Here is a 25,284-nt window from a genome sequence, read left to right as displayed (position 1 = left end):
TAAACCTGTAATTTCATAATGATGTAAACAGACGGAGGGTGCTGGAAGCTACTTGACCTGTTGAAGGATGGAATGCTTATATCCCAATAAGAGAGAATTGTTTTGGTTGGTGTCACTACTTTTAATTTCTAGATAGTTTAGAGTTGTTAAATTATTTGTTCAATTCTGCAGCACTCAAATCGGTTATTGTAGTGTTTGTGATTGTTGTAGTTAATTAAATCGGGTTAAAACGAGATAACGTCCTTAGTCCGGATGGAAATTTCCCCTCCAGTTTCTTTTATCGTGACAGCAGCACTAGAGAAGAGCGCTGGTTAATTTCCCTGAAGATAACTTCCTCTGATTTTTATTTATTTATTTTTTCCTAAAGCAAAGAAACGACAAAGCAGCATCCATGTAATGTCTGACTCTTCCCAGCTAGTGATGGTCAGAGAGCCGACATTACTTTTTGTTTAGAGAGGAATCGCGATGGTTACATATTGTGAGTAACGAGCCCGACGAGCTGACGAGCGGCTGTGCGTCTTGGAGAGGGCAGGGACGCCGGAGACGCGCAACGGCAGCAGCAGCGCAGTCTATTTGGAGCCACCGGTTGAGATCATTCAACACTCCGAGAGCACTGAGTGTCTGAGCGGATTGAGGGATACAGATCGACGACCCAAAAATCTTCCCAAACAAACGATGGACATCCTCCTCGGCCCCCCAGAAAGCCACGAAAGCGACGGATGAGTGAAATCGAAGATGCTGCGCACTACGGCCAAAATCCTGGAGCTTTTTTGAACAGGACTGTGGGTGTGTGCGCGTCGGGCTCGCCGTTACCTCCGGACTGCACTCGCCAACTTCCCCCGCTTTCCATCAAGTCATGTCTGATACAGAGCAATGGGCAAGTTTGACGACAACGAGAGGATAATCCTCAACGTCGGGGGCACCAGGCACGAAACCTACAAAACCACCCTGAAGACCCTGCCGGGGACGCGACTGGCGCTGCTCGCCTCCGACTCGGACATCGACTCCGTGCTGGATCAGCTGCAACAAGTCCCCGGCTTCATCGAGTACAACGCGCGAACCAACGAGTACTTCTTCGACCGCCACCCGGGTGTGTTCGCCTATGTGCTCAACTACTACCGGACCGGGAAGCTCCACTGCCCGGCCGATGTGTGCGGACCGCTGTTCGAGGAGGAGCTCTCCTTCTGGGGAATCGATGAGACGGACGTGGAGCCCTGTTGCTGGATGACATACCGGCAGCACCGGGACGCGGAGGAGGCTCTGGACGTGTTCGAGCTCAACGTGGACAACGGGGAGGAGGACGACGAGATCGGGAAGAGGCTCGGCATTGAGGATGTGGCTGCCGACGGGAATGTGAGCCTGTGGAGGAAGTGGCAGCCGGTGATCTGGAATCTATTCGAGGATCCCTACTCCTCTAGGGCGGCGAGGGTAAGGGCGCACCGCTGCGTATGGGGCTCACCAAACGCACACAATAACCCCCACTTTACACCTTCTTTACACAGAAACGCACATCTCAACAAGTGATTTTTATCCACCAATCATCCAAAGAGAGTAAAGTAAGTCATTTATAAGTTGGCAGAGTCTCAAGAACTTGCATTCCTCTAAAAATGTGAGAGGTGGTGTGGGATCACTTCTTTTCAACAGGTCATTTTGTTTGAATTATATTGATGTCTTTTATTTCTCTTGGATGTATTTTATTTCTCTAAGTAACCAGCCTTATTTTGACTCATTTCAACTTCTTGTTTCAGAGTCTGACGTGAGAACAGGTGCGACTCTCACTTTAAAATAAGCAGAAATTTCCACTAGTCATGAGCAAACAAGGTGTTAACTCTGTCAAAATGGATATTCATAGCAATGTTGTATTTTAGGTGTGTAGGTTTGAGCCAAACAGAGGCTGTAGCCTACATTTGTTGCAGTCTGATTTTGTTTATTTTAACCATGCATCCTATATCTGTCTTACTGTAGTTTTTCAGTTCCAGTCCACAGGCTTTGTTTATTGGGTCACAGTTCTAGAAATTTCACTTCAGCAGTCAGTGTTTGAGTTATCCCATCACATCTTATTTAGTGCTTCTTTCAGCTCAAAACTGAATTGCTCAATTTCTGGTGAACACGAATGAAATGTGTGGAGGTTTGATCTTTTCCAAAATTAGTGCTGCACAACATGCTGGGAGTAGGAGAGATGTAAACTTGCAGTGCATTCAGAAAGTCTTCACACCCTGTCACTTTTTTCACATTTTTTTTTTTTATGTTGCAGTCTTTTGCCAAAATTGTTTAAAATTCATTTTTCCCTTATTAATCTACACTAAGTATCCCATAATGACAAAGTGAACCCAAAATTTCAGATTTTTTTTTTTTTCTTTTTTGCAAATTTATAAACGAAGAACTAATATATCACATTGACATAAGTATTCAGACACTTTGTTGTCACTTTAAATCTAGCTCAGGTTCCTCCCCATTTCTCAATCATCTTTGAGATGTTTCTACACCTTGACTGGATTCCACCTGTGGTAGAATTGGCTGATTTAGACATGACGTGGAAAGACGCACACCTGTCTATACGTCTCACAGCTGTCCTTGCATATTGGAGCGAAAACCAAGACATGAGGAGAAAGGAACTGCTGCAGAGCTCAGAGACAGGATTGTGTTGAGGCTCAGATCCTCCATAATTCTTACATGACTCTCTCCACCTAGAGCAATCAGGGAGAAGGGACTTGGTAAGAGGTGACCAAGAACCCGATGGTCACTCTGGTTGAGCTCCAGAGATCCTGTGTGGGGATGCGAGAAATGTCCAGAACGACAACCATTACTGCAGTTTGTAAAAAAAGCAGCCAAAGTACTCTGAGACTGTGAGAAACTAGATTCTCTGGTCTGATGAAACCAATATTGAAATGTTTGACCTCATTTCTGAGCGTCATATCTGGAGGAAACTAGGCACAGCTCATCACCTGAATACTATCCCAACTGTAAAGCATGGTGGTGGGTCTTCAGCAGCAGGGACAGGGAGACTGGTCAGGGTTGAGGGAAAAGTGAATGGAGTGAAGTGCAGAGCACCCAGGACCTCAGACTGGGCTGAAGATTCACCATCCAAATGGACAATGACCCATAGCACACAGCTAAGACAATGCAGGAGTTGCTCAGGGTCAACTCTGTGAATGTCTGGCCCAGCCAGAGCCCTGACTTGAACCCAATCCAACATCTCTGGAGAAACCTGAAAATGTCTGTCCACTGTCGGTCCCATCCAGCCTCACAGAGCCTGAGAGGATCTGCAGAAAAGAATGGAAGAAAATCCCCAAATCCGGGTGAGCAAAGCTTGTTGAGGCATTCCCAAGAAGACTTGAGGCTGTAATCGCTGCCAAAGGTGCTTCAACTAAGTACTGAGGAAAAAGTCTGAATACTTATGTCAATGTGATATTTCAGTTTGTCCTATTTTTAATTCTGTTTTCACTTTTTCATAATGGGGTATTGAGTTTATATTGATGAGGGGAATGAATGAATTTGAGTGATTTTAGCATAAAACTGCCACAAAAGTGAAGGTGTCTGAATACTCTCTGAATGAACTGATAGGCAGCATGTGGCATCTTTGTCATTTACTTTTGATAATCATGACGTTTTTTTACACTGAGGCATAATGGTAAATTTTGCGACATGACAAGTCTGGATTATGATGTTTTATGGGTGGGGTGCAGTTCCAAACAGTGGCTACTAAGATTAGTTGGTTAGTTGTTAGAAAATGGCACCATCAGATATTCTTAATTACCGCATCACTTGTTCATCAAAGGTTTTTGGAATAGTTAAAGTCACAGTCTGAGTGAATCAGCAAGCCAATCTTTTTTAGATTCCCACTACCTGTAAAGGACAGGGGCTCTGCTAAACTTGCCTTAGGCTCCTGGTGAATTCTGGGTAATGGACAGAAAATCATTCCCTGATCGGCAGGCTGACATTACAGCACTGAATGACTGCTGGCTGTGACGTCATGTTGTGTAAATGGATATTAATGCAAAGCAGCTACTCTAATAACTTCATGATGTCACAGGCAGCAAACACAACTGTTGAAGCTTACGTGTTGAGTTATTGAAACTAATGTGTTATGTTAAAGTTCCTGCTGTGACATCACTGATTGGGGTGTGGCCAGAGGGGATTTTGCTTGAAAATTTCAACAACTAGAGGGTAGTGCAGCTACCTGTTGTTGCTGTACAGTATATTTGATTAAGTGTAGATTTACTATTGGTGGGACAGTATATAAAACATTTTGAAATTGACATTTGATTTGCATTTCTGGTAGCTGATATTTTGTAGTGATATAGATTTGATTCTAATTTCCCTAGATTTGATTTTTCTATTTACATCTAAAACCCATGAAACATCATTTAGTCCATCGCAGGACACTGAAACTCTTCCAGTAGCAGCACTTTGATACTGCTGCAGGAGGCTTCAGCAAAGATAAGTTTGGGCTGGATTGAATTTTTCTGCGTTACATAGCCATGTGACCTGGCAACGCACCGTGTTAAACAACTACAAGCACACGTCAGTTTGATTACCTTGTAGTCCGTCTCTTTTGTATTGTGCTAATTTAATGTTAAATTCACAGGCATTAAAGAGGAGAAATTATTACAAAATTGTACAGTCTTTATATTATAAAACTTATTATAAACTTCCTGCTTAATATTTGATCCCCTATTGCCTGTAGCTCATAGCGACTTGCACCAACACAACCCTTAGAGTTGTTTTGTCATGGTGCTCTGAAAGCATCCTGCTACAGGTAGCTGGGCACAAGTTTTATACAGAGGCTGATCTCAGGTTTTTATTTGTATTGGTATAACCGTTAGCTGCTGGTACAGTAACTTGTTGTTCCCGTTGGCATCTATGAAAAGATCTGTCGTCTAAAATCCTTTCTGAAATGGACAATTCAACTATTGTTTAATGATTTCAAAGTCATTTTAGAGGGTATTTATTTGCCAAAACAACTTAGAGAAAAATCTGTGAACCTGTTTTATGTTTCACAGTCAGAGGGTTATACTGTATTTGGTCAAAAAATATGATGACAAAGTGTTTGTTCTTTATTTGTCTCCCCATTAGTTCTTACTGTTTAATGCAGTGATCATAATGTACATCTGTGGTGCTATAGTGTTGTATACAGCGGTGCACATTAATAAGAGTTACCGTCATGCATTTATTTTTCCTTTGCCCTGCATTAGTTCTAAATGTAGAAGTTCAGCCAAATATTTTTACACTCTTAATTTAGAACCAAACTTATGAGGTTGAGGTTTGAGGAAAGGAAATGTTATTGGTTGTTTGAATAATGCCAAAGCACAAAAAAAGTTAGAACGCCCAAATCAACCAGATATTTCCTTTTTTAATTAAATAAATAACAGGCTATCAGATGAGAAAAGACAAACACATCTTTAATTGTAGAGTTTTCTTTTGAAGAGGTGAAATTCACCAATCACCCCATTTTTTTATATATTAAAAAAAAAAAAAAAAACCTATAAAACACATGTATTAAAATGTGAAGAATTAGGTGCAAGGTCTACAAAAAGTAATATAAACTGAGTGTTAATATATCCTAGAGTTGGATCCTTCCCAGAAGTAAAAAACTAGGGTCACAAAACCCTAGTTTTGGAGAATAGAGGTGCAGCTGTTGACTGGTTTCAGTGATCAGCTTAGCCTGTTTATTCAATCAATATTTAATTGTTTCCGCTGTCGGCCAAATGAAGTCTGTCTCCCATTGACATTTTTAATGAAAAGGGAGGGACGTGTGTGTGTGTGTACTTGGTGAGGGTCATATTGGCATTGACCTCGTCCTGTATAACTTGTCCTCCTCTCACAATCCTTCAGCAAACTTTCAGTGAGGATGACGGCAGGTTTGTCTGTGTGTGAGAGGAATACTGATGCAGGATGCGTACTCTATCACTTGAAAATACTTTCCAGAGTCTAATATTTAGAAATCCTGAAACTTTGAGATTCACACAAACATAATTCATACAGCTAAATCTATGTTTAAAGGTCCCATATAGTTTCAGCAATGCTTGACTGGCAGGAAGAAGTTGAAGGAGCTGAATGCTTGTGTTTACAACACATCCCAGTATGCATACATAGAAATGAAGTCAGGCCATCAGTACAACTCAGAAGCATCTGTTTGTGTCAGTGTCTTCAAAACTCTGTCATCTGAATGTGAGCCACGTTCCCTGATGACGATGTTCTGTCTTCAGCCACATCAGACCTTAGTTTGGTGTCCTCTTTGATGCCAAAATGTTTCCTCTTTTAATAAAGGACAGCTGGGTTTGATTAACCTTTTTAATACACAACTCGTGGGTGGAGAAAACCTGTGTGTGTGTGTGTGTGTATGAAACAAAGAGGAGTGATGAAGTGTGTGTGTGAAAGCAAGCGTGTGTGACTAAAAGATGGCCCTTAGGACACTAATCCGCCCCCTGACAAGGCGTTAGCAGAGGGTAATGTGGAATTATCCTCCATGGAAATGAAAGGTGTGATTCCAGCTTGCTGACCCGTGCCAGTGGAAATCTCAGTCCTCTTACACAGTTCACCTTTGACCCTGACATCACAGAGCTGACGGTATTAGCTGTAAAGTGCTCTATAACTGCAGAAGTGACATTAAACGTAGCGGTGAATAGAAAGATGGCCAGGTGAATCGTGTGTGTCCTATGAACAGTGATCATCATTCGACAATCAATCACCATTTGCAATAAGGCTCCAAGTCATTATATCATACTCACTATTACAGGTGCTGAAGATATCATATGGTTTGTGTTAGTCTAAAGGCCAACTCTGTTTTCCACAGTTAAAAAGTTGTGTTAACTCTTTAGATGGGATGTTGGTTCTCCAATGTTTCATGGTTCTTTGGCAGTTCCTCACATTGGAATAGCTAATTTCTTAGAAAAGTTATTTTTTTGGCCATTTTGGTTTTGAGCTGTGCTATTATAAGTTTTTCTCATGACCAGTTGGCATTTTAACATGAGAAACTTACATTAGGTAACACAATGTGCCATCGGAACACAAGAGTGAAAATGTTCATCAACAGACGGCTGACAAATTAAAGGAATAACCAACATTAAATGTCAGTCAGGTGTTGGGTCATCACATGCCACCAGAACAGCTTCAGTCCTCCTTGGCATTGATTCTACACGTCTATGGACTCTATTGGAGGGATGAGCCATTCTTGTAAAAGATTTTCCCTTCGGGTGTTTTGATGATGGTGGTGGAGACACTGTCTAACATGTTGATGTGAATCAAATTTTGTGGCCTTCAGTCACCAGACCTCAACCATTCTCATACTCATCAAAATATTTAGTCCCCCCCCCCGCCCTATGGAGGCATTGTGATCCTGGAGGAGTCCACTCCCATCAGGATAGAACTGTTCCATCATAGGTTAAAGGTGATCACTCAGAACAACTTTGTATGGATTTGCAGTGACCCTTCCCTCTAAAGGGACAAGTGGACATAAGCCACGCCCCTCACAGTGTAACAAAGCCACTGGATCCCCTCACTGTAGGGTCAAGCATTCAGGTACCGTTCTCTTTGTGTACTCAGCCACTTGTGGAGAGTAAGATGAAAGATGACTCATCTGACCATATCACTTTTGCCACATCTTTGTTAAACCAGTGCTGCTGGTTTTTGCATCACTGAATTCTCAGATGTGCATTCATCTTTGTCATGAGGGGTTTGTGCACTGCAGCGTACCACAATATCTCTAAGTAATTATGACGCACTGTTTCTCGCTGACTCAGTCTGATTTACGTTGATACATATCGCACTAATGCATGAGCATCATGCTCATCAAATGTGTGCTGTCGACGGTGATGTCCGCCCCTGTTTACTGACGTCTTTTCCATAGATCTACATGCAGATGTCACTTTAGCCCGTTGAGCATCTGTGACTGAAGCTGCTGCCACCCGTGCCCCAGCAATGAACCCTCTTTCAAAGCCACCTAGATCTTTTCCTCCTGCATCTTGTCACAAAATTAGAGTCAGTTAGGCCTGCTCAGCATTTTTATACACAATGCCACAAAGCATGATGGGATGTTAACTGCTTCATTGTACCACACAGTGCACCTGTGTGGGTGCATCTGAATTCATTGTTTATCCACTCATTTACTCAGGGATTTTCCTGTAATTTGTTACCGTATGTAGATATTCAATTAAGAAGCTCTTACAAAAAGCACTTGTTGCAGCGATGGCCTCAAAAGGATGTGCTACAGTATTAGGTTAAGGGTCCCAATATCTTTGTTCATGCATTTATCTAAGCATCATGTATGTTCTATTAAATACAGAATAGAATAATTGATATAATTACTTAGGCAGTATCAACTTATTCCAGAGGGGTTGTGTTTTTTTTTTTCTTTAAGTGGAAGGCTACAAATAAGCTTTTCCTACCTGTTTTTACGGACATGTCTTTCCTGTTGTGGCTGTCAGTGTAAATGTGTTCAGTTCCACTCTGCCACCACAGTAATGGCAGCGGTGCTAGAGAGTGCAACACATAAATCAGCTGCAGGATTTCTTTGTAGAGATCAGTGGAAATGAGGGTAGAGACAAACGGGGAATGACATGTAACAAAGCTCAGACACAAACCACTCGTGTTGCAATTCACAGCCTGCACCTTAAACACTCTAGGCCACCAGGGGGCCCCATCAAATTTTTAATTTAAACACAGCAAAAACATTCAGAGTTTCCAATGCTAGCTTAAAAACAGCTCCTAACTTGCTCTTCAGTGAAACACATGGTATAGTGCACTGTCAGGAAAACAGGCTCTTTACAACACTTGTTAAAAGGTTTATGGGAAATGTGGCCTTCATTTTGGGACTCACCAGTCCTCTCCATCACTGTATCATGTGTTTACATGAATTAATTCCACAACTCTTCATATGGAAGCTTCTTCACTACTGTACTAATTGACGTCAGACTGCAGCTCAGTGTCAGCTCAGCTGTCAGAAAACCTTTCATGGGATTGTTTCTCCAGGTAAGTTGAAAACCCACGAGTCTGATCTGTCCCTTTAACCAGCCCATCCACGAGTGTTCATGTGCCAGCAGTCAGCGGTAGCAGGCGTGTTTCTCTGGGCTCCCCACGCTGTTTCTATTGTTGTAGCCATCCTGTTCTCTCCTCACTCTCAGTGCTGCCTCTTTAATCTGTATGCAGTATGTTTTCACAGCGGCTGTTGGTGTGTTCACTCGTCTGAGTGAGACAGTGAGAATTTCTGTTTGATTTTTACCTGTATGTTCATGCTTGTGTTTCTGAAAAGGAAAAGAGTGTGTCTGTGTGCTTGTGTGTTTGTGTCTGTGTGTCTGTAAGTGTATATATTCTCCTATGTGTTAATCTGTTTGTTTGTCCCTCTCATGTCTCTGTAGTTGGCCATTGCTGGATTGGGATGGTAACAAAAAAGGAGAGAAAAAGAAATAACACCCACCACCTTTTTCATTTCCCATGTCTGTGCTCTGAGGCAGAGGTTTTAACTGATGCCTGACTTTGTAGCCCCACACACACACACATACACACACACACACACACCGCAACTCCCCCACCACCACCACCACCACCCACCCACCCACCCTTCACCCCCTTCCTCCCATGATCCCATCTGAGACTGCAGCTTTGCTTTCTGCCACTTAAGAGGTTAAAAACCCAAACCGTCTGGGTGCCGCCTGCCGCACGCCTGAAGACACCAAAGCCAGGCTGCACGCTCAGCCTGCCTGTTGTCATGGCAACATCATCGCTCATCACCACGGCCTGTTTTCATTCAGATCTGTCCGGTCTGTGAAACTGATTGATTTCAGAAACCTGCTCGACCATGAACCCTTATTGCTCAGTAACCCCTCGCGTGCCAGCTTGTTAGTCTTGGAGCAGCGATGCAAAAAGAGGGCGTTGGAGCGTCACTAACACAACTGATCCATGTGTGCGCGTCTCTTTAACTGCTTCCTTATTGCTGTCAGAGGTGATGCATGGTGATGTGCTTCAGCATCCTCACATTCTCTGCTCCTGTCAGGGCTACAGGTGCATGAGGGCTCATCAGAAGGCCCTGCTGAATCACATTGTGCAGAGTCTGAGGTTGTAGACGACAAGGCCACGCTGAGTAAACAGAGTCTGATGTGTAAACAGCAGCAGATCTGACGCTGGGTAGGAGAGCAGGGCAAATAGCTGCCCGAGCGTGGGCGGTGACGGCACGCCGCTGGGCATGTTTGTAGCGGCTGCCAGTCACGTTAATATGCCCCGCCAATCATCATCCTGTGCTGCTTTGGTTGACTATAATAGCTCAGTGTACAGGAGTAGTGTAGACGGCTGCAGCTATGGTAATTAGGAGTGAAGTTAGTGTGAGTAAGACTTTCACATTAACAGCTTTGGTTCTGTTAAATGTAATGTCAATTATTTTGTTGTAAGCGCTCATCACGCTGATGTTCATACATTGCATTTTGTGCTGTCAGTGGTGCACTTTGGTCTCTGTGATTACCTTCTCAAACATACAGAATGTAGCAGGGCTGGGTGTTGTTACTGATTTCCAAAGTTGATTCAACATTGATTCAGTTACGATACCAACTTTGCTCGGATATGAAGATTCTCAAAACTGATGCTGTAAATTGTTCCTCTAACCAGGTGCATTCTTAAAAATATTGATGTTTACATTACAAATGGACCCCAAAGCAGTTATATTAACGCAGTGTTTAATTTAATGTGACCAACAGTTCAGACACACATCTCCAGAGATAATAGGTAGGTCAGTAATGTGCATTGCTAGTGTGCCCCGGTGCACCGGCTACAGTTTGAACCAACAGGTGCACACAGCTTCTTCTTCTTGAATATCTTGCTTATGGGTTTGCTTTTGTCTCGCTCTTCACCGTCATCATAGTTTTTAAAATCTGAAATTTATCCACACATCTTCCTGTAGACCTGTGCCTTCAGTCACACATCCACAGGAGACTAAAAAACGTATAGTAGAAGATCAATCTCAGGATTTTATGAATCAACAGCGGATTATTCAAATGATGATTGATTTGAATCAGAATTGGGGTTTTTTTCCCCCAACCCAGTCCTTGAATGTAGAACAATGTGATCATGTAACATCTGTGACATCACCTGTACGTATATGAGAGGAAGTCTTGAAGTTTGGATATGGATGCTCTTGGAAGTTAATGTAGCTACAAAATTTCAAATTTGGACATGACAGAATAAGCCTAAGAATTGCAAATGTGTGGTTGTTGTAGCCGACTGTTATATGCAGCTCTACGATTTATTTCATATGTGTTTCTCACTGTCAGACTCAAGTCAGTTATCAGTCTAGACCCAGACTACAGTCCGCTTATTAGTGACCTCGGCCAATGGGTAACATTATGCTATTTACAAAAAGTCCATTCTTATTCACCCCACTATGATAGTAGTTGCCAGTGACTGTACAGCGCAACTTCCAGTGTAGACTACTGTTTTAGTGCAGTGCCGTGTTTTATGGGAAAACTGCAGTTTTTTTTTTTTTTTTTTATCTGGGTGTGGAATTATGAAATTTATCAATACATTTATGTGGCATTGGATCAGTGCTTACAGTCACTTACCCGCAAATGCCCGTATTGGAATCAGATCAACTCTAATTGGAACCAATAGAAAAGATGGCCACAACTACAAAAATATGATCCATGTTGTAATAAACTGGAGTTGTTGTTCTCACTTGCTTCACGAACCAGCTGCAGTGGTTGTTGTGCGGTTTAACCATTCTTCTGTTCAGTTTGTTGTAGCCAAAAAAGCACCACCACCCAGAACATCGACCAAAAAACCTGATAAATAAAACCCACCCACTTTTGTTACTGTTGTATTTTATGAATTGGTGAAATAGATGAGCAGGAGAGATGTTTATTCATATGATGAGTCAGTGAGCATCCACCATAAACAAAAATGAAGAGCAGGAAGCTGTCTGTGTATGCATACAGAAAAGAGAGAGAGTCCTGTTGGATATTTCATGAAGGAGACTCGCTCAGCATGCATGATTGGATCCGTTGCCTTGCAGTTGCTTGCTATACACTGTATCCCATCAGGCCTTGCTCTCTGTGTCTGTCTGTTGGTCTCACCCTCTCACTCCCTAATGCGCACACACACATTCACACACCCTTCCACCAAAATGAGGAACATCCTCAGTGTCTCTTGCAAAGTGACTTTTGGATTATTACACAGCAGTGTCAGATTTGGCACACGTGATGATGATGTTACTCTGAGGCCTTAAACTGTGTCTGTGACTGATTTCTTGGTGGATATAAGAGTAATGGATTGTGGCTAGTCACTGCTGCGTTGATCTGTTCATCCTTGACGGAACAGCAAGCACCAAGAAGAAAAGCCGAAAGTTCACGTTTTTAAAACTGCAGCAACTGGACACCAGTCGGCATGATGCGCATTTGATTCTGAATGAAGCATTTTGAAGCATGAGAAAAAAGTGCATGTATTCCATGACGGCAGCACTCCTCTTTGTCTTGTTAAAGGTTTCTACAGGTGTTAATTCAACAGAGCATCTGATACGAGTAGTGCATTTATTAACTCACTCCCACCCACCGTCTTCCCACAACAACCAGGCCGAGCTTCTACTGGTGCACCTCTGAAAAGAGTAACAACACAAAGCTTAGTCATCAGATCATGTGAAGTGTTAAAATGTTGTGTGTATGTACTGGAAACACGTGCGAGAAGAGAGTGACAGTCACCTGAGAATGAAGGCACGGTGGGTGGAAATGCATTTGGTCGAGCTTTATTGCTCAATTTGCAAACACAAACGAATGTCACCTTGAATGGAGACCACGAGGAGCTCTGCTGAAAATGGAACAGATCAAAGAGGAGTTAGGTCTCGTTCTTTGATGTCCATCTCGGCAGGAGAACACTCTGAAAGATACTGGATTATACAGTAGATAGTAGCGCTTCACAGTCAGAAGTGCACTTAGGAATGGGTTAGATAAGAGTTCTGTATCATGCATTTATGGATGTGATGGCATGCATGCTAAAGGTGTGCTCCTTCCGTCTTCCGTGCGCTGCCCATCGACTGCCAGGAGGGGCCCTGCTGTGGTCCCTGGGCTCCGAGAGCTGCAACAGATGTGCCGTTTGTTTGGGCTGAATGCTGAATAATTAATGCTTATCCATTCACTCTGAAAGATTGAGCTCTTCCCAAGGACAATGGATTTACTGAAAGTTCTTTTCTCTGGCACCGTTTGCACAACCCCGAGGCTCACGCATTAAAAGGTAATTAATAAATCAGACTTTCAGGCTGATTTGTGTTTCTTGACTCTGCGCCCCAGTTGGCTGACTGTAGCAGAGTCGCTGTCTAAGAGTACAGTGTGAATTCAGGGGAAGCAGGATAAGTGTGGGTTTAAGCAGCTGAACCCTCATGTTTCCATTATTTTCCTTAATTCTCTTAAATGGCTCCAAAGTTAGATTTTCCACTTTGCTCGATGTATTTCATGATTCAACAGTCAATTTTTACTGCTGCAGTTTATTAAATAAGAAAATAATGTGTTGTTAATGATTTTATTCACATCCCCTTGTATTTGATCATAGTGTTTGACAAGATTTCCTCAGTAAGTACTGATTTAGTTTTTTCTTGGCCTGTCAAAAGACATCTAAACAGTTGTTAAACCGTTTTAATCCGAGGTCCGTTTACTTGCTTGTGCTCCTGCTATCTACCATATCACACATCCTTCATCGGCAGTTTGCTCAGGAAACTTTGGATGTAGATGTTTAAACTTTTGACATGTTTGACAACAAGCAAGTAAGTGGACATTAAGTTGAGATTTTTTTGTCAACTGCTGTTTACAGGTCAAGCATGAACTGTCAGAAATCTAGTTGAAGTTATTGGAGGGTACTGAATTATTAAGGTATTGAAAGTCAGTACTTTTTTGGAACCAACTATCAACAGTATGAATAACTGAAAACTGGTATGAAATGTCTGGTCAGATTCACAATCTTGTTTTCTATCTTTGATCTGAAGTTCTTGATCTAAATAAAAACTTTTTTTTTGACCATTTTATTTGTGTTCAAAGAACATTCAACATTTAAGAACTTCAGTTTCTTTTGTTCAACCTGAATGAAATCTTTGTTTGGCCACTTGGGGGCTGCATGACTGTAAGTAAACATACTGACAAGTTATCACCTGATATACTGTACTGAAGCTGATGTTCTGTAGCCAACCTGTTGGCGAGCAGTTGCCACTTTACATGTCCAGTAGGCGTGGGGCAACTTTAGCATCTTTTGATGTCATGTTTCTGGTCACATGACCAGCGTAGTATTCATGTTTTAGCTCCGTTCTTCAGAACGGAATTCTTGCTCTTTCGCTGCTAATTTTCCACTATGTTCACTGGCTTGTTACTAACTTTGTCCGCTGTTTGGTGCTGGACACGTTGTGCAGAGTCAATTTAGCAGAGCATTTTTTGTTAAACAGCTGCCTGTTACTGCTGGACATGAAATTGAGAGAGAGAAAGTAAGAGCAAAACATTAAAGATGCAGGTTGTAAAACCAAATCTAACAGCTGAAAGACTTTTATTCCATTATTAATCTAATATGACACATGTCCCAGTATCAAGAGTGATGTTGCCATATGTCACCTATGAGGGGATGATATAACTGCATAAATCCCAAATTTGTATATTTACATATACAGTACATCTATGTACATAATATAGTATAACACGTAACAAGCATACATTTTAACAATATATTACATTTATATATGCTAGTTTATTAAAACAGCATACGTATAACAATGCTATACGCTTATGTGTGTGGGGGGGGTGTAACATATTTTTAGAATATAACCATATATATGGGCTAGATGTATATGTCAATATATGAAATTGTTCCTATTTCTAATAGGTTTTACAGTTAATTGTTACATATGTTTATTTAATGTTTATATATTTCATATATGGAAATTCAATATATGCACATATATTACATTTGCATACGAGATTCATTGGTGCAGCTTGAAATGAAAAAAGGGTCAATATGATGATGATCATTTCGCTATCTGACTATTAACACTAGGATAGAAACATGTACTCTGCTGGTCAAACAGAAGTACATGATTGTGTTTACATATGTAGATAAAACCTGCTTCACACTGGAATATAAAAAAATGATTGTTTAAATACAACATGCTTCATCATCAAGCTAATCAAAATATTTTCTTTGTTCATGAAAAGTGAACGTTCTTGAGATACGAAGTTTTGACTTGACGGCAATAGACACACACTTAAATAAAAAATATATACCTCTGTCTGTGCAAGTCCTTTGTCTAGGGTTTGATAACCCGTCACTTAGCAACTGAAGGCTGCTGCAGTCTAATCTGCGCAGCCTTCAGACCTTTTTTGCCTTTAAGCCACAGAGTAAGTATTGAAGAAACCCTCTCCCACTGCTTAGATTAACTCACATTTGGTAGGAATGTACCCAGAGAGCCATCCAGACTTGACAGGCAAAGATCAAGCCACATTCTTAGAGAGGTGTTCATACTCACATTTATATCACGGTAGGCTCTTGGGTGACAGCAGACAGCTCAGCCGCCCTCACAGCTTTGATTTGAAAACCTGATCCCAAATAAACATGGTGGGAAACTTCACTCCTAGGCACAGATGAGGATCAGGCTGCAAACTGAAAATGTCACACCAGCAAAGAGATGACAGGGGCGTGATGTTCACAGAAGGAGTTGTCATCTCGTAATAATGGTGACTAGTTGCCGGCTGACCCTCTTTGACAGCTTTGGTTTCGATTGAAGCTGTAAAACATGTTGGTTGTTCTGTCCCAACACAGCGGGGAATGGTAATGGACTGGATGTTGCAGTTTTCTTGGTATCTTTGTCTGATGCTAATTGCGTTCCTGGTTACCCTGCTGGGTCAACCCCTGGCTTTCAGCTCTGCCCGCTGATCATTTACACTGGTTCAAAGACCGAGACTTTAAAGAGGATCCACTGTTTAATGCAGCCGCCTCTGAGTGAGCAGGGCTCAATTAGAGGACATGTTGAGCCAAATCAACACACCGAGAAACAGCGGTGGACAGCAAGATGTGGGCAGCTGGAGGGACTAATAGTGAAAAAGGAGTAGATGCTTTTCAAGATAATGACTCCTCTACAGTTTGACTGTAAAAGAGTTCAACCAGTGCATCACAGGAGTGTCATGGCTGCACACGCCTTAACATGGTGCCTCACCACCTGGGGAAAAACAAGACACATTAAATGTTTTTATTAAGTGCTAACAGATTTGGACATCAAGAGTAAAAGTGTATGAGAGTCAAATAACAATATTTACAAATTATTAAAGGTCCATATAGTCTAAAGGCAGATGTCCATGTGTTGTTTGATTATAAAGCAGGTCTAGGTTCTGTATTAATACTGTGAAAGTATCAAGCCTCAGTTTACAGAGAAATGCAGTGATTTGTGATGTCGCAATAAAGCAGTCGCCACTCTCAGCTAATCCCCAAGCCCCGCCCACTTGGATGCACGATCGAACCTTGCAGGATTTGGTTTCTCTGAGTGTTTACCTGAAATCTGCTGTATATTTATTAGATCACTCAGAAAACAATCAGAAGAGAGGCTCAGAGCCTGCTCTCTTCTGATTGGCTCACTGACCTGTTGTTACTAGAGGTCCAGAGAGAAGCCTGGGAGAGGAGATGTAAAACTACATTTAGATGGTTTTTGGTTCTTAAAACCACAAATATATCTTCTTATGGATCAACACTTCAAATGAGACACAGGAGAAGAGGAAAATATGGGACCTGAAACACTGGAAGTCAGTAAGTACTGGTCATATTGAAAAACGAGGATTTATAGTAGTGGACACACAAAGTTAAACATACAAGATATTCCTAATCTAAGCCTTTAATGATGTGTATTGATAAATGTTCTGCTTCGATTTCACCATTCACATTGGTAACATCAATCTGTGACATAACATAGGAGCATAAAGCTGCTTTCAGACCGTTAGCATTTACCTCTGCCACATTCCACTGTAAGCGTGGTAGTTGCTAAGGTACCACAGTTATTTTCCACTGCCACCTGAGTTGGCAGTGGTTTGAACTTTTATAGTTCGTCAAGGTTGTTATGTGACCATGACAACCACAGAAACCACACCAAGGAGAATTGTGCAGGAGCTGATTTTACTGATATGTGAGTGTCTAATATTCACCAGCAGTGAATGTTAGATATGGCTACAAGCTTTTATCAAATGACAGTCTTGAATGTTGTCTGGTGTTCACTAATAAACAATATTTATGGTTGTTTGGCTAATTTTTGCCACATTGTCATACTGCTAATCGTTTCCTCTTTTAAAAGATACTGTAAATCAGGTGATATTGTAAATCCCATCAAAACCAAATCCAAAACCAACCATGCATTGATCCTTCATATTGTGTGTGTATCCAAAGCCTGATGTATCTTATTCCTCTGTGTTATAGAGCCACACTGTTGCACAAAGTGACATGTTCCTTCATTACCATGGTCATTCACACTGTAGTTCATTTTAACTGAATCCCACACACACTATCCTCCTGTTCACTAGAGCACCAAATGTGGATTAATCCACCACGCAAAATAGTCCCTAACAAATGCACTACTCCTGTTTGGATAACATTTGCTAAAACCTAAAGTGCCCAGTTGTTTTAGAAAATGATTGAGCTCATTTATATGTTTGGTGTTCTTAAAGAACAGAAGTATTAGTATAATATTGCCAACCCTATCCTTTAATCTACAGACACATCCATTATACTATGTGATGAGATTACAGTAGGATAGCAACATGTAGCATATGTTACAGGTCTTGAGTAGAATCGAGTGCAGCTGTTAAATTACAGAGGGGTGATGTAGTGCTATCAGCTCGCTGTCTGAAAAGCACCGGGGAATTTTTCATACATCTGCGCTCAGACTAGGGTTTCTGCAATTAACCGGAAAACTATCAAAACCGACATTTAGATCTGAAGAGTGCATGGCTCTTGAAAAGCGAAAGAGAGATCGATTTAGCTCCAAAGTAATCGTTCATTAATCATAATCAAGGTGAAAGCTGTGATATTGATTCGAAGAGTTATCACCCAGAACTAGCTCAGATCTGAATGGAAATTGCTGTCTGTTGTTAATTTTAAATTAGCAGCAAAATTATTAACTCCACAACAACAAAACGTCTCTTGACTTTATCTTCTGGCATAACTTGACAGCAGTATTTTCAAACGTATCAACAATTATATCCGTTTACCTTGCAGTGTTGAAGTTTTAGGACTGACTTTTGTGTTGTAGTGTTATAAGCAGAACCATCTCTTTGTTCTCACTCGAATGTGTTTTCATCTTTGACCTGTGCCATCTACTGAACGTGAGAGACGCCGTGGCTCAGGGAGTAACGGCATGAAAAGAAGCTCTGTGAGGTGCTGTACCTCGGAGAACAGACTCAAGCACAGCAGCCGCTTTTCTACGGAACTGTTATTGTAAATACTGTTAATGTAACTTCTCTCCGAACTGTCAGGAGTCTCTGGCTGATGATGATGACATATGGTAATGCAGTCTCTGCCAGCCTGATATCGACTGCAGTCAGTAACAGAAACCTCCCTGGAGGTCTTCTCAGAAAAAAAAAAGTTAACTGTACAAAGAGTCAGTGCACTGCCTCTGCCCTCTGGCACAAAAACACATAGTCAGGCAGGAAGCGGAGCTCTGGAAAATGTTCCTTTTTGTAGCTTTGCAAATTTCCTCGGAAGAAAATCTGCAGGAGACAGAGAATGGATTTTTTTTTTTGAGCTAATAATATCAAGGATACGACGGGAATTTGATTGAAATATCCACCATTGCAAAAGTGTAAATAACAACTCAGATGTAGCGCTAAGTCTTAAATCTCTGCGTATGTGGTGAAGAGACTTTTAGATGCTGTAAACATCAGTTGCCTTTGCTGATGAACTTTTAAGAGACTGTGAACTTCCTTCACTTGCGCCTGCCTCACACTTTTCCTCGTGGGACTTGCAGCTTGTTTTATTTGAAGCTTAGAACATTGTTGGGTTGAAGAATCCTCCACTCTCTTCAAACTCCCCTCACACTATGATATGCGGTCGATCGTGGTATGCAACATACTGTATCGGGAGTTTATTTTATAAATACTACTGTATATTTCTATTTTGGGAAAACATGGTATTGATTGATACAACCTACAATCTGATTTGCTCCAATCAAAATGCTTTTTTATGGACACTAAGTAAGCCTGAACAACTACCTGGTAATTTCATTTAACATGTTTTTAGGGGGAAAAAGAGACTTTTTCCATATGAATAAGATACATTTTAACCAATCTTCCTTCAAACAAATATTATGTCAGAATAACAACTGCTTGCTCAGACTGCAGTAATCGATAGTTATATCTTAACAAAGGGTGACGTGAAGGGGTCGCTCGTAGTGACAACCCCAAAGAGAATGATCACCAGCTTAGTTATGGTGCATTGTAGCATTTTTCAGTTCATTGTTTTGGTTTTGCTGCCTCTTACTTTACTGTTTTGATTCACTCACAGGAAAAAAGCTCTAAAAACTCTCCTAAAAACTTAACTGCTACAGAAAATATGTTTTGTATGAAACATAATTAACATATTGAAGATATGTTAATAATTTACACATTTGGCAAGTTGCAAATGCATTGGTACTGAACATACTTGCAGTACAATATCTATTTTTGTGACCACAGAATTATTAAACTTTGGACACAACCTGTTTACTTACATTTAACAAAATCCTTGATTTTTCATTGACCTTAACCGAAGGACTTTTGTTACCTAACCCTAACAACAGGTGGGACCTGCGGTGTGAACCCCGGCCATCCACCCCCACCACCTCCCTGACTCTGCTGTTGTTGATACATGTGAGGCTTCACTCATTCACAGGATACGTTACCTCTGAACACCACTGATTGTTTCCTACAAAATAAATTTGACTTTGCAGTTCAGTTGTATAGCAACATTATATTCCAGGAGACAGGGTTACAGAAATGAGTCCAAATGACTGATAACGCTGCTTCGTAACTGCTGGATGTGTAAATAAGCAGCTGTTTGCTAGAAAGTGTTATAGAGTTTAAGGTGATAAAATGACAATTATGTGCTTATAGCTCGTTCTGTTGCCTGTAACTGGAAAAAAAAAACAATGCTTCTTTAAACTCATTGGCTTTTACAGCAGAACTAAAATTTGAAGCTAATAATCTTATAAAATCAAGAAATCACTGTGTTCTTTGTTGCCAATTTGTTGTCAATTAAATTATAGCTATAGCAACCCTTAAGTGTCACAGTCCAGATGGTGCATTTTGTCGGCATTATTAGAAAAAAACAAACAACAAGATCAATAAAATAAACCAGGCATTTGATTTTTGAAACCAGCACCAGTTTAGATCATTCAAATGGTGGATATTTCATTCTGGACTGAAAGTCTTCAGTACATGAGAGAAAAAGTGAGTGGGGATCAGGGCCTGCAGACTGAGGACAGTGTGTGCTGAACATATTAAATAAAGAATATACCTCAGATTTATTTTTAATACAAGCGTGACATGGTTCTCCATCCCTACCAGCCTTGGGAAACTGAGCTGTGGTGTGGCGCCGCTGCACAACGGTGCCTTTGGTTTCAGCTGGAAGAATGAACGTTTAGGGAGGATGTTTAATAGTCATACTGAGAAATTATTTTGAGAACAAACTAACCGTACCTCAGAGGTCAGTTTAAAGGGTTTATATGTTTATTTCAACTGTCTGAAGACTTGGATATGTCAGCTTTCACACTACAACAGTAGGAATTGCATTTCTAAATGGAGAAACTATTAATGTCTTGTTCCCTTGAATCGGCTTTATGGATCGACTGAAGGGAAAACGAGCCGACCCCATCCCCCGGTGCAGCGCAGGAGTCTTTGTCTGTCTGAGTCTTCTTCTATGGTTCACTGATACCGACCTGGCAGAACCAATCCTATTAGTAATTCTCTGCTGGATTCAGGCTCCTGGGGACCCAGAGGAGCCCTCCACTCTCGCAGCCTCCTCTTCTTCACTGGGCTCGCAGACAGAGGAGGACATTCACGCCTGGGTGCGTTTGCTCTTCAGTAAAAACCACCAGGGGTTTGCTGGTACAAAGACACAGTCCCGCCTCTGAATGAAGAGGTTAAAGGGCCCACGCCTGAGGAGATATCTCTCTTCTCGCTGTAAGTTCACAACAACTCTCAACTTAAGGCAGACACGCATTTTACACATTTACTCCATGTTCTTATCCACAGTGCTGAGGCTCCTCGGACCGTGATGTGCCATGTGTGCAACAGTTTGTAACCTAGAGAAACCGAGAATCCAACACTAATGTCCTCTCGAGCTCCTGCTTGCTTCTGTCACTTTTTGTTAGAGCACAAGACTGTATTCGCCCGGTTTTTATTTTTGAAGCAGAAGGTTAAGGAAAGATTAATATCATACCTGGAAGAGGCCACTGCTGATGGTAGGAGGCTGGAAGCAAATCAGGGGGTCTGGTGTCTGAGGTGTTCACTCTGTAAGCCTGAGAGATTCCTGCTGAAGAATAACAACATCGCACTACTTCCACCTTTGCTCCTGAGAGAGGACAGTCAGTGCTCACACGCCTGCCAGAAGTCGCCTTTTAGGAAAATGCTTGTTTGTTAGGTTGTTTTAAGCCTTCAAATGTTATTGTTTTGAAGTGCAGCAACCATCCAATAAATCCTTGTACCTCTGAAACCAAGCATGCTTAAATTTCTCTGGTTACGTCGTATTGGAACGTAGAACAAAGGGAATCGTATTAGCAGTGGTTTCTAACTACAGGCTGTCTTGTGCATCATTGTCCTCCTGGTTAATTGCTAGTTTGGCCAAATTGTTGCATTATCTGAACCCAAATCATGATCTTCTCCTAAAAGCTACCACACTGTTCCACAACGTTAACCACATGTTTATTATTGTTACCATGACAACAAGGGTCTGGTATGCCTGCTGCTGGTATGCTCCTGTGGATCATATCCAAGGGAAGGGACAAGTGACCTATATGGTGATTTAGCTTAGAGGACGTGTTGATACAGGAATGACTCATAAGTCTTTCCTATCAGAGCTTTGTTTTTTTTATTTATGGTGTAGAGTGATACTGATACTTGTCACTACATTGCTTGATCTCAGCAGTTTATTTGGTGACTAGAGCAGAATTATTACTGATGGAGATGAAGGCAGAAACTGTGAAAATAAGACTCTCTGTTGTCATGAACCAGAATGAATCATCAATATTCATAAAAATTGCTGCGATATTCTGTCTCCTCCTTATTCCTACCAAAGCTCGCGATGGGTTTTTGACGTATAACCGGTCTGTTTTTGTCTGAGTGGACAGTGCACGATTCCATGAGAGTCCATGTCCACATTTTGTGAGCCAGTACTGCACGTACCTGTGACAAAAATAACCTACATTATTGGGTCAGCAGCAGTTTGGGTGTTAAAAAGTGGCCTGCCTCTTCCACAAGAGCAATGTTACTGGAGTGAACCACTGTTTAGTGGAGAGTTTATTTACAATAATGTCAAAAGCAGTGTGTAATTTTATTATTTCATTATTAGCTATGGTGGAAAGTGGGTGGAGGAAAGGTGGCGGGATCACTCAGATCACTATAGTATCGACACTGAACTGTCTAAATAGTGATTTTTTTTCTTTAATGCGTCTCACATCTGCCCTGTTTATGTGCACATATGACTCATATTAGTCTGTAAAATGAACATCAACCTTTAATATCAGGAAAAATTATTAATTTCAAAACATGAGTGAGTGGGATAAACACAACTGAATTATAAAAACTGTTCTTTTGAGTGTATCTCAGTCTTAGCATAAATATTTTGCAACCTAAAGTGATGGGAAGTAGAGAAGAGAGGGTGTCAAAGTACAATGCTGATTCACTCCCACACCAGCAATTTTGTCATTGACTCACAGATCTTCAGTGTTGCAGGAATCAAGCTGGGATGAGAACATTACCCCGGGCCCTTTCTATAAATGACTCTAAAATTAACCTCATCTGTTTGGCGATAATACTCTAAAAGTCATTTACCGTACAAATGCCTCCGTCTGACCCAGTGACGTCCGGCCATGTGCCACAGAGACATCCAGGCCGCTGCAGGTCATTTTCACTGATCTGTCCCACCTGGCTGAGGGTTTTATAAACAGTGACTCGCCTTCCTACATAGACAAATATCCCACCGCAGACATGGCGGCTCTGTTTGTTTGCTAATATATTAGTTTGTGAAGTGATTTTTGGCTCTTAATAGAAGTTAGATTTTATGTGGAAGTTCCCAACCTTTTCCAACTTGTAGCCCACTTGAAAATCTGGAAAATGTCGGCCCCATCCGACCCTGTAACTATATGAAGGTCGATTAATACGATCTCAGAGCAGAAAAACAAAACGAAACAGTGAAATGTTTTTAGAGATCATTTCGTTTTAAAACATTTAAAAACATCATTTATATTTTTATTACATCTTTTCACCAAAATTGTACTGTTTTGCAAATAATTTGTCAGCCCACTTGCAATACCTTCGTGGACCACCAGTGGGCTCTGGCTCACAGGTGGGGAACCACTCATCTATATCAGTCTGATGTCTCATTAGGTTGATGTAAATGATATAAATGCATTATATAACTGCAGAAAAATAGCTTGATTGTTTCTACCCAGCTCCTGAAACCAAACCGACCCTTGGTCTAAGGGCTGTTTCTTGACCCTGACAATGATGATGCATATTTGGCACAGAACATTACTAATTTAATTTTTCCCAACGTAGAAATACTGGGAAGGTCTTTATCCCTCAGCCTCCACACAACATGTTGCTTGTATTGTAATTAAAAGAAACTGAAGCTTCCAGAATGCAGTAAGAAGATTAACTAAATGCTTAAAATGTGAACGCGAACACGTCGTAGGTCGTCACACGTCAGCGTGACGCTCACCTCCAGTCTAAGCCGAACACCGTTCTGTGACGGTTCACCTGAATTCTGTGGGAATCAGATTGGCTTGGCGTGCAGGGCGACCGAGCATCTGCTCCCGCAGGCTGAGGAGCCATTTTAAGAGCTTGACTTGGGCGCTGCTCGAGCGCGAGAAATGCTGCCTCTCGGTAGTGCGCCTGCTGTTATCCAAGGACGACTGTGTGTCTCATGCTCTGCTCTGCACAGGGACGATACTCTGGCATGTGTGAGAGTGTTCGTCTGAGCAGATGCATGCCACTGTGTGCCAGCCGCTAATGCCTCCTGGCATGTGATGTGTCTTAAATTACCACTGCTGCTGACTGTCAGAAGGGACGAGGATTGTTTTAAGTCAGCACGTGTCTGAAGTAAACGGCTGTTTAATTTACCACCTGGCTCCACAGGTCACTTTGGAGTTTGTTATTGTAAAAGTAAATCAATCAAAATGACGCGATGTGCGATGTTGAAACAGAATATGAACGCCCTTACTCTGAAGCATAAACTGAATTATTTCATTTTTGAAATCAAAATTTTGAGATGTTAGAAAAATGAAGACAATATAAACAAAGACTATCATCATCATTTTATCTGTATCAGTAAAGGAGTGCTCCAGTGTTTTAGTGTATTTAGTCCTTAGTATTGGTCAAGGTCTAATAACCTGGATCCTAAACTTCCCATAATGCAGCTCCAGAGTATCTTTCATTATGCCATGTTCACATCATATTAGAATTAGAGTAAGTGTGACACTTTGAAGGATTGTAGCAGATTTTTTGGCTTTCTGTTGCGTCTCATTAGAGTTGATTGATTTTTGATTATTGCCAACGTTTTCTGACGTCCACACTGCCCAAGACGCACCGCCAACGGGCGTGCCGCTGCTCACCGCCAAGAGACGCTGGCTCACAGAAAATCAAAAGACTTCAGGTCACTTTGGTGTTCTTGCTGCTTTCAGTCTGAACATAAGAGTCGAGGACTCAATGTTACATATTCATGTGCATGTAAAGGGAAAGTTATTTTGAGTTAAGTTGTTTTGCCTATCAACCATTATCTCTTGTAGTCTGTAAAGCTGTTGATCCTGCATTTATATTGGAAAAATTGCAAAATAATAATAATCCCATTAAGAACCATTTCATAAAAAATACTCTCAGGTGGAAATGAAGTCTTTGGTTTGACGTGTCACGTAGTGCGGTTTGTTCCCTTGTGGCCCAGCACCGGCACGGACTTGGTGTAATGATGCTGAACATGTTACTTATATGTGACTTCTGGGAAAAGGACAATTGAATTCAACTGACCATCTTGTAACAGAAGCCATAGAGGTTTATGGGAAATAAGGTCTTTACTTTTTTAGAAACTGAATATGAGACTAAATGAGATGGA

The 25,284-nt window shown here is 41.3% G+C and overlaps 1 protein-coding gene across 6 annotated transcripts in view; it reads left to right on the top strand.

Annotated features, from left to right (window-relative positions):
- The first annotated feature begins 319 nt into the window (after positions 1-319).
- kcnc2 (potassium voltage-gated channel, Shaw-related subfamily, member 2) overlaps positions 320-25,284 on the top strand; it is a 95,403-nt gene continuing 70,438 nt past the window's right edge. For 2 of the 6 annotated variants that reach the window (XM_056367168.1, XM_056367169.1), the window contains exon 1: positions 320-1,428. In XM_056367168.1, coding sequence (XP_056223143.1) covers positions 874-1,428 — 555 coding nt within the window. In that variant the 5' untranslated portion in view covers positions 320-873. The remainder of the gene's footprint in view (positions 1,429-25,284) is intronic. The other 4 variants (XM_056367171.1, XM_056367167.1, XM_056367166.1 and 1 more) reach the window with 2 other exon arrangements.

Source organism: Seriola aureovittata, chromosome 22 (genome assembly GCF_021018895.1).
Source record: "Seriola aureovittata isolate HTS-2021-v1 ecotype China chromosome 22, ASM2101889v1, whole genome shotgun sequence".
NCBI classification, from domain to species: domain Eukaryota; kingdom Metazoa; phylum Chordata; class Actinopteri; order Carangiformes; family Carangidae; genus Seriola; species Seriola aureovittata.
The sequence above is the reverse complement of the archived record's forward strand: the minus strand, read 5'-3'. Positions and strand labels throughout refer to the sequence as shown.